Consider the following 12,574-nt stretch of genomic DNA (forward strand, 5'->3'; position numbering starts at 1 on the left):
ATTTTCTGAAAAAAAAATTTGTATTTCTGAAATTTTTTGGCAAAACTTATTTTATTTTACACTGGAATTGAAGAAATAATCCCTATTAATATATTGATGTCAAAATTTTGCTCTAAAAGTACGTCAATTATCGTAAAAAAAAATGTAAAATTGAGACAACGTACATTTGTATATTGAAAATGTATGTGTTTGATAATGAGTAGGCGGCCATTATTCACTGTGGTTAATTAAATCTACATTACGCAGTTCAATAAACTTAATTTTGTTCTGACAAACATTGCAACATCAATGACACCAATTCATTAATGAAGTCCTATTTCTTCTTTATTTTATTGATGTCACAAATGTAGGTATGACCACCAGTTTTAAAATTCTTGAACTGCATGTTGAAAAATTTGGAAGGTAAGGGAGTGGATGTGTGATAGTTGATAGTGTAATAATATGGGTTAAGGCAGCATAGAATTAAAACAGATGCTATGAAAAATTGAATAAAATTTTAAACAGCAAAAAAATGTGTACCATAATGACTAAAAAAAATCAAGAGAAATTATGCAATATTTTGAATTGAAAAAAAAATTAAATGTTATTCAAATTTTAATTCAAAATTGTTGTGAAACTACACGCAAGCTGATAATTCAGCCAGTTTGGAAGACATAATTTTCTTGATTTTGTACACAGTTCTTTTCATTTTGCAAGGTTTATGTAATAGTGGAGAAGATTACAATGATACAGGCTGAAGGAACTCTTGAGTTTGAATATGATTTTGTTTACAAATCATACAGGTCATTTATCTATTTTGTGTAAACGACAGATCATCCCCATTTTACTCACCATGGTTTCTACATTTTGCTCTGAAAAAGAAAAGATTATATCACGCTAAAACATTTCCATGGAAACTGTTACTTCCACTATGAAGGATAATAACTCTCCAATTAGTGCACAGCTGACTTGAAACTGTACAGCTTTTTCTCTATAATATCATTCCTACCACTGAATGTAATTTTAAAGTCATCATTCTTGCCAAAATAATTCGAACACATTTCTGTACTTCTGTGAAACTTTTAATTAATACTAATTTAATTTTAGTCCAAAATTTGATAAATATTTATTACAAGATGTATAACAATGATATCCAAATTGTAAGTTTAAAACAAACCAGATTTTTAAAAAAAAATCAGAATACAATGATGAGTTTTGACAAGGTATGCATGAGAAATGAAAACTAAAGCCATTATTATAATTATTTCTACATTTCTGTCTTTTAATTCAATATGATTTTAATTTTAGGCCCAAATTTGATAAATATTAATTACTATTACAATGATATCCAAATTATGTTCAAAAGTGAGCAGATTTTTTAAAGAAAAAAATCATCAGATAATTTAAGATATTTCAACATCAGGTTTGAGTTCAGTTAATTGCAAATGATGGTTAGAATACTGCAAGTACCTTGAATCCTCTTCCTACCAGGGGAAGATGGGGGGAGGGGGGGGTGGGGGGTATTTTTGAATCCCCTTCATTGAATCCTCGTTCTACCAGGGGGAGGGGAGAGGGGAGAGGGGAGAGGGGAGGGGATGGGGGAAGTTTTTGGTACTGTCAACACAAAAAAACAAAGTTGAGCAAAACAGGATTAATTAAATATAAAACAAAACTATGTCCCAAAATATAAATTATAATGCTCCTTTTATGCACAACTTATACTTATAGCCATAACAAATATTATTAATTTCATTTCCCATAACAGAAATCATAGCCTTCACATTTTCACATTATCGTCATAACTGTGTTATTAATATTTCATATCAATAACTACCACAATCTAATATTGTAATAACAATCGTAAATGAAAATACATTCCTAAGTCATCTACACCACAAACTCCATCTCAGATATTAAAATATTTATATTTTCATTTTACTCCAATATTGTTTTTCATAATAACACTAATAATTGAAGAAATATGGATGAGGCAATATTTTGATAACCAATTAGTGTTTCATCATTCATATTTTTACAAATAACATTTTTCTTTGATCTGAATATTGCATCATTATAATCAGACCTATAAATTAGTACTACTGAACCTTATCAGTTTAGATGTGCTAAAAAAAAATGGTGTATTTTCGACAAACTGACCAACTCTAGATTAAGCTGCCAACCCTAAATATTTTGTTATCCATTCGAAATTTTAAAGCATTTTGTTATCCATTCAAAATTTTTAAGCATTTTATTATCCATTCAAAATTTTAAAGCATTTTATTATCCATTTAAAATTTTAAAGCATTTTGTTATCCATTCAAAATTTTTAAGCATTTTATTATCCATTCAAAATTTTTAAGCATTTTATTATCCATTCAAAATTTTTAAGCATTTTATTATCCATTCAAATTTTTTAAGCATTTTGTTATCCATTCAAAATTTTTAAGCATTTTGTTATCCATTCAAAATTTTAAAGTGAAAAATTTACTTCTACTGTGTATTAAAATTTAAAACATTTTTGTTACATTCAAAATTGTAAAATGATAAGATTTTACTTCTTTCTGTGTAACTTAAAACATTTTTATATTCCAAAAAGGTAAAATGGTGAATATATTACGTGCATTCTATATAAATTCACACATTTTTTTTACGTTCAAAGTTGTAAAATGGTAAGATTTTACGTCTATTTACTTCTATTTCTGTGTAACTTTAAACATGTTTACATTCAAAAAGGTAAAACGATGAATATTTACATTTATTCTGTGTAAATCTAAATATTTTTTTACATTCAAAAAGGTAGTAAAAATTTACTTCTAAATTTCGTGTAAATTTTCTGCCAAGGATCCCATTCTAGAGAGGCCGCGTCTTTTCAGCTGTAAGTTCCAATTATACAGTATGATTCATATTGTGTTCATCTACTTCACATATATAATTTAATTGTTATCATTTACTTCCTGTCTAAAATAAGCCAATATGTGCAAAAACGTGACAGAAAAACTACGATTTTGGCGGGAAACCCTTTGTACTGGTGCGGATGAGCACACTCAAAGCAGGGAATTGAGTGGACTGTTTGGACTTGTCATGATATGTACTTTTATATGCAATTTAACTATTGATTAGATTGTATCTCTATAGTTCCTTCATTCACTTCTAAAAGCATCCAGCACTTTCCTGCTCAAATCATTCAACAAAACATGCTAGTTTTCCTCTAACTTTGTTCTCATTAATTCTGCTTTATTGTTCTCATTAATTCTGCTATATTTTTTTATGAATAAATGCCAAAATTTTAGTTTAAAATTGATTAAAAAGGGCATACCCGGCTTGACAATATTTAGATTGAATAAAAGATAAGATCCATATATGGTAGTTACTGGATGCTACCATTTTGATTTTGAATTGTGTATCTTGCACTTTCCCGCATAAATTATTCAGCAAAAAATGTGACATTTCTGTAAATTTTGTGAATAATTCTGATTTATTTTAGACTGAGATCAGAGATATGAAATATATTTACGAATAAAAGTAAGCATTTGTTTGAAATTGATATATACCTGTAGCAAATTCCCTCCAAAACCAGTCAGCTAAAAATGTGACATTTTCTAAATTTTGTGAATAATTCTGATTTATTTTAGATTGAAATCAAAGATATGATCTATTTTGTGAATAAAAGTAAAAAATTGGTTTGAAATTGATTCTCTACCAGCACTATCTGCAAAATTACTCGGCAAATAATTTTTCATTTCTCAATTTTTTTTCCACAACTCTTCTTAGATTGATATGAAAGAGTACAATGACATGATCAATATTTACAATGGGTCTCACATTTTGATTAGTAACATGATTCAGCAAAAATTATATTTCTCTATTAAAATTTGTGTATCGTATATGTATTGCAGACGTCCAATAGTGGTTGTTTGCGTACGTAGGTCAAGGGTCACATGTGGAACAAATTTTGTGTAAAATTCCACTTTACTTTACACTGACATCCAAAATTGTCAGTATTTATGTATGGATGTCAAAAAATTTGGTTGAAAATTTACCACCATTATCATACACTATAGTCTCTGTATTTGTGTTACTAATATTTACAGAAAGTTGTAAAATAAAGTTGGAAATTTTTGCTCAATATTTTTTGCTAAATTCAGTGAACAATAAAATTGCAAAAACAAAAAACTTGTGACTAAAATGCCTTCTTGTAGATGAACACAACGTACTAGTCTGGTAAGTCAATAAAATTAGTGTTTGGGAACTAGGTGAAGACTGTCAAATCACACAAAAAAATTGTCGCAAAAAATAAGATTTATAGTAAGAACTGTTTGATTCAATTGTAATAATATTATGAATCATATCAATTTCCCTAATTAGTAATTAAAAATTTATTAGTGTGACATAATTAGTATACATTAGAGCAGCATTTTATTGCATAAAACTTTTAAGTATAATTTCTACATAGCGTCCACATTTTTCCTTTATTCGGTTGACGAAATTCTGTGACATAAATAGCTTTGTTACTAGCTACTGTTGCGTTAAAACGATATTTCAATAAAATCCTTTAATAGTCACAGGTATTGTCTGGATGAAAGAACACATATTTTGAGAACACTAAAATTTCAATCAAACAATCTTAAATGATTAAAAAGTAGGGGAGGGAATAATGTCGATTTTGAATGTTTTTGAGTCATATATTGCTGATCAAGTGACGTGAACGTGCATTGTCATAATGTAGAAAACTCATAAATCAATCCAGTATTTTTTGTTTGAATAGGTGCAATGTGGTTAAGGTGTGGTAATGATATTCATTGTAAAAGTATGCTAGCTGTAACTGGAGTAAATAATTTTTTGGATCAGATAGCCAACAATATATTCACTGATAAATTATTACAATACCAGACAAGGCACATTAATTTGAGGTCTATATTATCTGGTAAAAATAATGATCACATTCAGTGCTGATTTTGCAGTGGGGACCCACAATTCAATTTGATTGTGTTTATATACAACATAATGTATACACAGCTACACCAAGTGTACTAGGGTTCGAAATTAACTTTTTCCTTGGCAGTCCTAGTGGGCTAATAATTTCAGAAATTGGATGGTGACCAATATTCCCATATTCCTGAACTGAAAACAGAGTTCCTCTAGTGGGAATATGTGTGTTACTTAAAATATTTTTATGTCCGTAAATCTTCCATCCTTTAAATCATTGCATAATTAGTGGTAGCCTGAGTGGGCCGCCAGCTACAAATTATGGTAGCCTCATGAGAGGTACATGTATACGTACGTACGTAGTCTGAGTGGGCCACTAGCTACAAATTACGATAGCCTCGTGATGCGAATTAGTAGTCTGTGGACACAGGACTACTGTTAAGTTTGAGCCCTGCATACATTTGTATTTCTCTTTAACTTTGTCCATTCTACTTTGATTTACAAAAGTCTTACTTATTATGAATAACATATCTAAAGTATTTTAATATAATTATTAAAGTCATATTTTGGAAAACTTCAGCGCCGTCAATTCATGTATTAATAATGATGACATAATTATTTGTTTGTGATGAAAATGCGCTGTTATTTTTTTCACTCTCATATCGATATCATAATGAGGTATTATTGCCTAATATTACTTGTTCAGCTGAAGAAAATATGAGTGACCTAAGGGGCCTTGTCACATGTTTTAACAAGTTACTGTAACTCATATTTCGAGCACCACAAAAGCAGTGCCGTAGTCACTAGTTGTCTTGACGTACAACAATCAGGGTATATAATCCATATTTTCTGTTCAAAGACAATAACCTGGCTTTGAAGAATTTTTGAATTTTAGACATTATTCCCCAATATTTTTTCTTGGTTCAGCCAAAGAAATATGGGTGACCTAGGGGGCCTTTGTCACCACAAGTTGCTAGATGAGTAGTGACAACCCTTAGGTCACGAGTATTTTCCAGCTGAATGAAGAACAATATTAGGTAATAATATAATTATACCATCGCCAGTAATATAAAAAACATTGGGGAAAGTAATGGCAATTTGGAATGTTTTCACTCATATTTCGAACACAGCAGAGCCAGTGATATAGACACACATTATTGTGACATACTGTAGACGTGCATTGTCATGATGTAGAACAACCAGAGTATAATTTCATATTTTTTGTTCAACCTGGTTCCTGCATGGTACGTGTACAATAAATATCATTATCAGTGTTTCTTTCTGTCACGCCGTCAAAAAGACCCATAAATAGAAATACATGCAGATACATGTGTACATAAAAACCAACATTTTTTATAGACAGTTAGTTTTAATACACAACACTGACATGTCTATATTTTTTCCAGCAACTAGAGAGAGAGAGAAGGAGTTTGAATCAATGTAGCTAGAAGTAGTTACTCTAAAGAATGTACGTACTAAATATAGACACGTACTTGCGATGACGCGATACAAAATTCAAAATATTCATCATACACATATTATACATATACAGAAACACACAACATAATTCTTCAGATTTCTAGTCAGATATTTTGACTGTATATTCCCTCTTTGGACATTGACCTGTAATATCAAAATACGGTATTGTAATGCAGTTTACGTGTGGCAGCCAGTGACCATGAAGTCACGTACTAAGTATAGGATGAAAGTATCCATCTCTTTGTTAAGTATTCTGTAATAGTATCAGCTAAGGAAACCGGTAGTTACTTACACCAGTCAGACAGAGACAGACAATTAGAATTTGTCACTCTACCTTAATGGTAATGGAGGGGGTGAATCAGTTAGTAACTTAGTTACTTACATTTTATACTCAGTAGAGTAGTATGGGGGGGGGGGGGGGGGGGGGAATAGCAATAGAGTAGTTCATATTTACCCCTCTATCTTGGTGGTAAGAGGGGGAGGGGTGAATCAGTTAGTTATTTAGAATTTAGTCAAAGTAGTATTTGACCCTCTATCCTATCCTATTGTAATGGAGGGGAGACCAATATCCATGTAATGGGGGGGGGGGGGGGAAGAGTGGCAATATAGAGATAGTCCATATTTGCCCCTCTATCTTGGTGGTAAAAGGGGGAGGGAAAATCAGTTAGTTACTTACAAGTTAGACTCAGTCAAGTAATATTTGACTCTCTATATTTGTAATGGGGGGACGACCATTATCCTTGTAATGGGGGGAGGGAGAGCACCAAAAAGGTACATTGTAGTTCATAATTACCCCTCTATCTTGGTGGTAAAAGGGCGTGAAGGTAAATCAGTTAGTTGCTTACAAGTTAAACACTTGCAAAATGACTAGGGAACTATGGTATATTTTGCATATACTTACCGTGCACATAACAAAAACACTGGTAGGGAACCCTAATAAAATGACTGGGGGACTTACATTTTACCTACTTACCACCCATAAGAAAAACAGGGAACCCTAGTAAAAGGGCTAGATACATGTAGCTCAGGTAGATTTTACCTACTTATATCGCTTACAAAAAAACACTGGCAGGGAGCCTTGGTAAAATGTCTTAGGAACACAAATAGACTTCACCTATTTACCGCTTACAACCTTTGACAACACTGTCACCAAACTACAGAAAGATTACATGTGACAAGTGACCGAGGTCTAATTTTTTCTTAATTTTAATTTTAAATAAAAACAGAACTAAATACAAAAGCTGCTCACCTTTAACTAAACACATAATCGTTACATCAATATTAACCAGGTTAATACTGCTTGCAGAATAAAGGACATTTCTGTCAGACAGGAATAATAATTCCATGATTTATAGATTACAGTCTGTTTTCATTACCTTTCCATTAGAATTCATTACACATTTCACTTTTATGGCCATACATAATTAAGCATTTGTTGACCTGTCTATGCCCAAGGGTATTTGGTTGACCCCAAAAATCAATATAATTCTGAATTCATCAAATATAAAAACTTGATGTAATAGTAGTAATCTAATTAAAGCTGCACTAGCTGCAACTGGAATGTGGTTTTTAAACTTACGTTACATGTAAGATTTATTAGTTATATTGTACAGCAAGCACACAGCACTGAATCACCTGTGGGTAAAAATATGTATAGCAGTACACATAGTATGGTGCAATTACAACATGTCCATTCAAATTATTTTTTGGGTCTGTACAATATCTTCGTATTGGTATTTCAACAATTCTCAGTGAATATATTGTCTGTTGTCTGATCGAACAAATAATACCCCGGTTACAGCCAGTGCACCTTTAAGCTTTGAATAGTTTTATGGTATATACACAATTATGAGTTTTGCAACTGAAAATGCACTACACCTTTTAAAGTTACACTACCTACAACTAGAATGTTTTTTTTAAACTTATTTTGATAAACATAATGACTTATTCATAATATCATACAGACTAAACAGATAAAGTCAACCCAGTAAATGTATTTGTAAAGCTATACACATTAATATGTACAATAAATCCACTAAAATGCATTTTTAGGTCCACACTCTAAAATCAACACCCCGAATGCAATCACAATTTCAGCAAGTTACTGGATACAATCAATGTCTAATTAACATACATAATTAATAATGTCTTAATTAGACATTGTACATGTTTAATTATGTGTTTATTTTATCTAATCAGTGATATATTAAAATGACAATATGGATGACAGTTGTGTATTTATTTTGTATTTTTAATTCATAAAACAACTCTATGTTTTCCTACTTGGGAAAACAATGTTAAAAAGCATCGACCAAGTTCATGTTTGTAACTCAATTAATTACAACAAGGTAAAAAGTGAGTAAAAACACACAACACACAAATACATTTGTATTTTACACATTTTAAATTTTTTTACAATTTTTTAAAAAATTTTGAGTTACAAACAAGGACTTAATAAATGTTGTTTCACGTCGGGTTTTTTTTCAAATATAAAAATATAGTAATACTTCTACAGTTGTCTTAAAAAATCAAAAATCAAAAATAAATACCCTTTTGTCATCCATATGGTCATTTTATCAAATTTCAGTGACTACACATACTTACATGTATGGTTATCTAATCGAAAAAATAAACACTCCGATTATAGTGCAGCTTGAAAAACCACCGTTATAATCATCAATGTAACCATAAATAAAAATAAATGTAAAAATAACTTCTATCAAATGATATTGTTCAACAAATAAAAGTAATCATTCAGGCAACTACAGTGTGCCCTCTAATGATAGCCAAAGTTTGTTGTGAGTCTCCACATAGTACGGCAAGAGATAGGGGAACACCAAATTTTGGTGCGTCACTTGAAATTTGTGTGTGTTATACTTCCACAAGTCAACTAAACTAAATCAATTTCATTTGGAACTCGAACCTAATTTTTGTTTCTGTTTTGGTAAAACTTTTACTCTTTTCTGTTTGGTAATGTTTTGGCTGTTTTTTGTCTGTCATGTAAACTTTTGTACTGTTCTTTTTTTTCCTTGCAAAGAATTTTTTTTTAATAAAATAAATAAAGTGTCAAAAAACATGACTATAAAAAGTAAAATAATACTTAGCATGGAAAAGTGACCCTAAAATCATACAGTGACCATTTCAATTTAAATGTGTACAAGCTGATAATTATTGTGCAAATCAGACAACCAGAATACCGAAACTTCTTTTCAAAACAGAAAGCTATGCATGACGAACTGCCGAGTATAAAAGGAAATTGCCATTAAATCGAACGCAAACTGTCGAGTCGTGACTACGTTTACGTAAATGATAGGGACACAACAGCACTCACTGTAATGTGTTCCATGATTCACACGCCTTATACGAGTATTTGATTGGCAGTGAATTCTGAACTTGACCTTCTTAGTATACATGTATGACACCCATGTAATGTATATTTTAACACTGTGTTCTGATTTCCTTTCAGTGAACTGACACATCGGATGTGACCTAGTGGGGTTTCTTTCCAAACTAGCTATATCGTTCTAGACGAGCCAGGAGAGAAAATGTAATACTCCAAGTCCACTACTACTAGTTCTACCCGTACGCTGTTTTACGTTCAAATGTAACACGCATATCACGAGGGGAAAAACTGTTACATTATTGAATATGCTATCATGAAGATAGAATCTTGGAACATCAACACAGACAAGCTGTTGATATCATACAGGCCCTACGTACTGACTATAAATGAGCGAACGTTGACAGAGTCTTACATCCGTCAACTTTCAAAGACTGTCAACGTAAACCTAGAATTCTCAGACCTACATATAATTTCCTTCACCTTGCGCTAAAGAAAATGTTATTTCATTTAATTGGGGGAAACATTAATCCATTAGTGCGGCGTCGTTCCATTGTTAGACCATGGAAGTACTTTCATGGTTAGACCGTAGACGAATCCAACTGCATGACTTCGTCCACTGAAACGAGCGCACTTACTTTGCGAATATTGCGTTCACTGTGACATTTACATTGTACACTGCAGTCGGTCATGTTTTTCCACGAAAAAAAAGTAACAAATGTGTGCCGTTGAACGAATAAAAGTTGCATTACCTGTAAGACGTCTGCTTCCTGATAGTAAACTGGTGGGAAAATTTATCCGAGAGGTCTCTTTCTATAAATTCGTCGTCTTCTTCGACTTGTTCTTCAATAATTTCACTTACGATTGGTGTTAGCGCTGGTTGCTCCGACTCCGGTTCAATTTGGTCGAAACTCCCACATCCCGTTAACGTTACACTAATAGTCGGGTTGTCCACGCCAGAAGCCATACCTACAAAGCTGTAACAGTAGTTGCGAATAAATCCAGAGCTCGTTGATATTTTGCGTTCAAAATCACAGGTGCTAAAACTTATTTATAACAACTCCAGGGGTTTAGCAGACTATAAATGAATGAAAGTGTTCATTCACTAAGCGGCCATTTTGAAAGGTATATATGGTTTGCACCCCCAGTTTAGTGATAATTCACAATTAGAACGCTTAAGTCACAATAAATTAAGTTTGTGTGCATTCATGATTACGTAATGACCTGTCATTATCTCATGGACGTCACAAATACTATATAGTAATTTACACGTAGCATATTGTTTTCACCAATCTCACGTCCCCTGGAAACATTTACAGCTGTAATCTGTAATGCCCTTTACTAAGAAGCTGTTAATTTGGTGTCACGGGGCATTGTATGAGGCGATCGTTATCGCCTAATTTCATATCACCATGGCGACCACGAAGTATAAAGTGACGTATGGTAGGGGTGAGGGTTCCCGGAAATTCTGCGTCAGGTTTATCGTTCAATACTGATCTCGTGACCATGAACCTTCAACAACAAACATCTCAGATATTACATAAATGCCGTTTTATTTTTTTTTCTTGCGATTAATTTTGTTCAAGTAATGTTTGGATGACGTCAAATTGATCTCTCTCTCTCTCTCTCTCTCTCTCTCTCTCTCTCTCTCTCTCTCTCTCTCTCTCTCTCTCTCTCTCTCTCTCTCTCTCTCTCTCTCTCTCTCTCTCTCTCTGTCTGTCTGTCTGTCTGTCTGTCTGTCTCTGTCTGTCTGTCTCTGTCTCTGTCTCTGTCTCTCGCTCTCTCTCTCTCTCTCTCTCTCTCTCTCTCTCTCTCTCTCTCTCTCTCTCTCTCTCTCTCTCTCTCTCTCTCTCTCTCTCTCTCTCTCTCGTATGACGTTGAGAGATCGTAGTAAACAACCGCACGTATGACGTATGGTCATCAAACTAATGGCTTTGAAGAACCCTTATCGGCCATATTTGATATAATACTAATAGTACGATTCCGTGATCAGTATCTGTAATTTTAATATTTCTATATTTCTATAATTGTACAACTGTACTTTTTAAGAGGCCATATATTGATGATAAATGGATATTTTAGTTTAGTTTAGTTTTTTTTAACGTTTTTCTAATAAAAAAAATAATGTAACGTACAACACGAACCAAATCCTTGTTCCCACATGATTCAATCTCAAACGTACCCGTATATTATATTTTCTTGGTCCAAGTTTTATTTAAATTTACTTCAATAAAGTGACCTGTACATGTTTAGACGGTTCTGTAACTGCAAGAAGTATTTCAACAACTTTTTCTGTAACACTTCTTTGCTAGTTACCCTGGAATAAATATATTGGATAATGATAGTGGTTTACTAATTACAGAATTACGTCATCAATTCAAATCTTAAATTTGGTCTAAATTGTATAGAGTGAAATTGCTCGGAGTCTGCGTTATTTTAAATAAACATCAAGTGAAGCATCAACCAATTTGTTTCTCATTATTTCTCTGTATGTAAACGATTATGTTGTATTTTCGAAGAGAAAAGTGCAGATGGTAATGGAGGTGTGTTGTTGTTAACGTTAATGATGATGATGATGATGATGATGATAATAATAATGATGATGATGATGTTGTTGTTGTTGTCGTTGTTGTTGTTGTTGTTGTTGTTGTTGTTGTTTTTGTATTGTCTATGATGGTGGTGGTGGTGGTGGTGGTGGTGGTGGTGGTGGTGGTGGTGGTGGTGGTGGTGGTGGTGGTGGTGGTGGTGGTGGTGGTGGTGGTGGCACAGGGGCGTGTAATATTTCATAGATTGTTGTTTTCCAGGTCTACAGACTAAATATAACAACCTTTTGATTAATATATATTCCTA

The 12,574-nt window shown here is 32.6% G+C and overlaps 1 protein-coding gene across 2 annotated transcripts in view; it reads right to left on the bottom strand.

The window, feature by feature from the left end:
* LOC144453225 (diacylglycerol kinase zeta-like) overlaps positions 1-10,830 on the bottom strand; it is a 153,883-nt gene extending 143,053 nt beyond the window's left edge. For both annotated transcript variants that reach the window (XM_078144504.1, XM_078144503.1), the window contains exon 1: positions 10,477-10,830. In XM_078144504.1, coding sequence (XP_078000630.1) covers positions 10,477-10,691 — 215 coding nt within the window. In that variant the 5' untranslated portion in view covers positions 10,692-10,830. The remainder of the gene's footprint in view (positions 1-10,476) is intronic.
* Between the last annotated feature and the right edge of the window lie 1,744 nt (positions 10,831-12,574).

This window comes from Glandiceps talaboti, chromosome 23 (genome assembly GCF_964340395.1).
Source record: "Glandiceps talaboti chromosome 23, keGlaTala1.1, whole genome shotgun sequence".
Taxonomy (NCBI): Eukaryota; Metazoa; Hemichordata; class Enteropneusta; family Spengelidae; genus Glandiceps; species Glandiceps talaboti.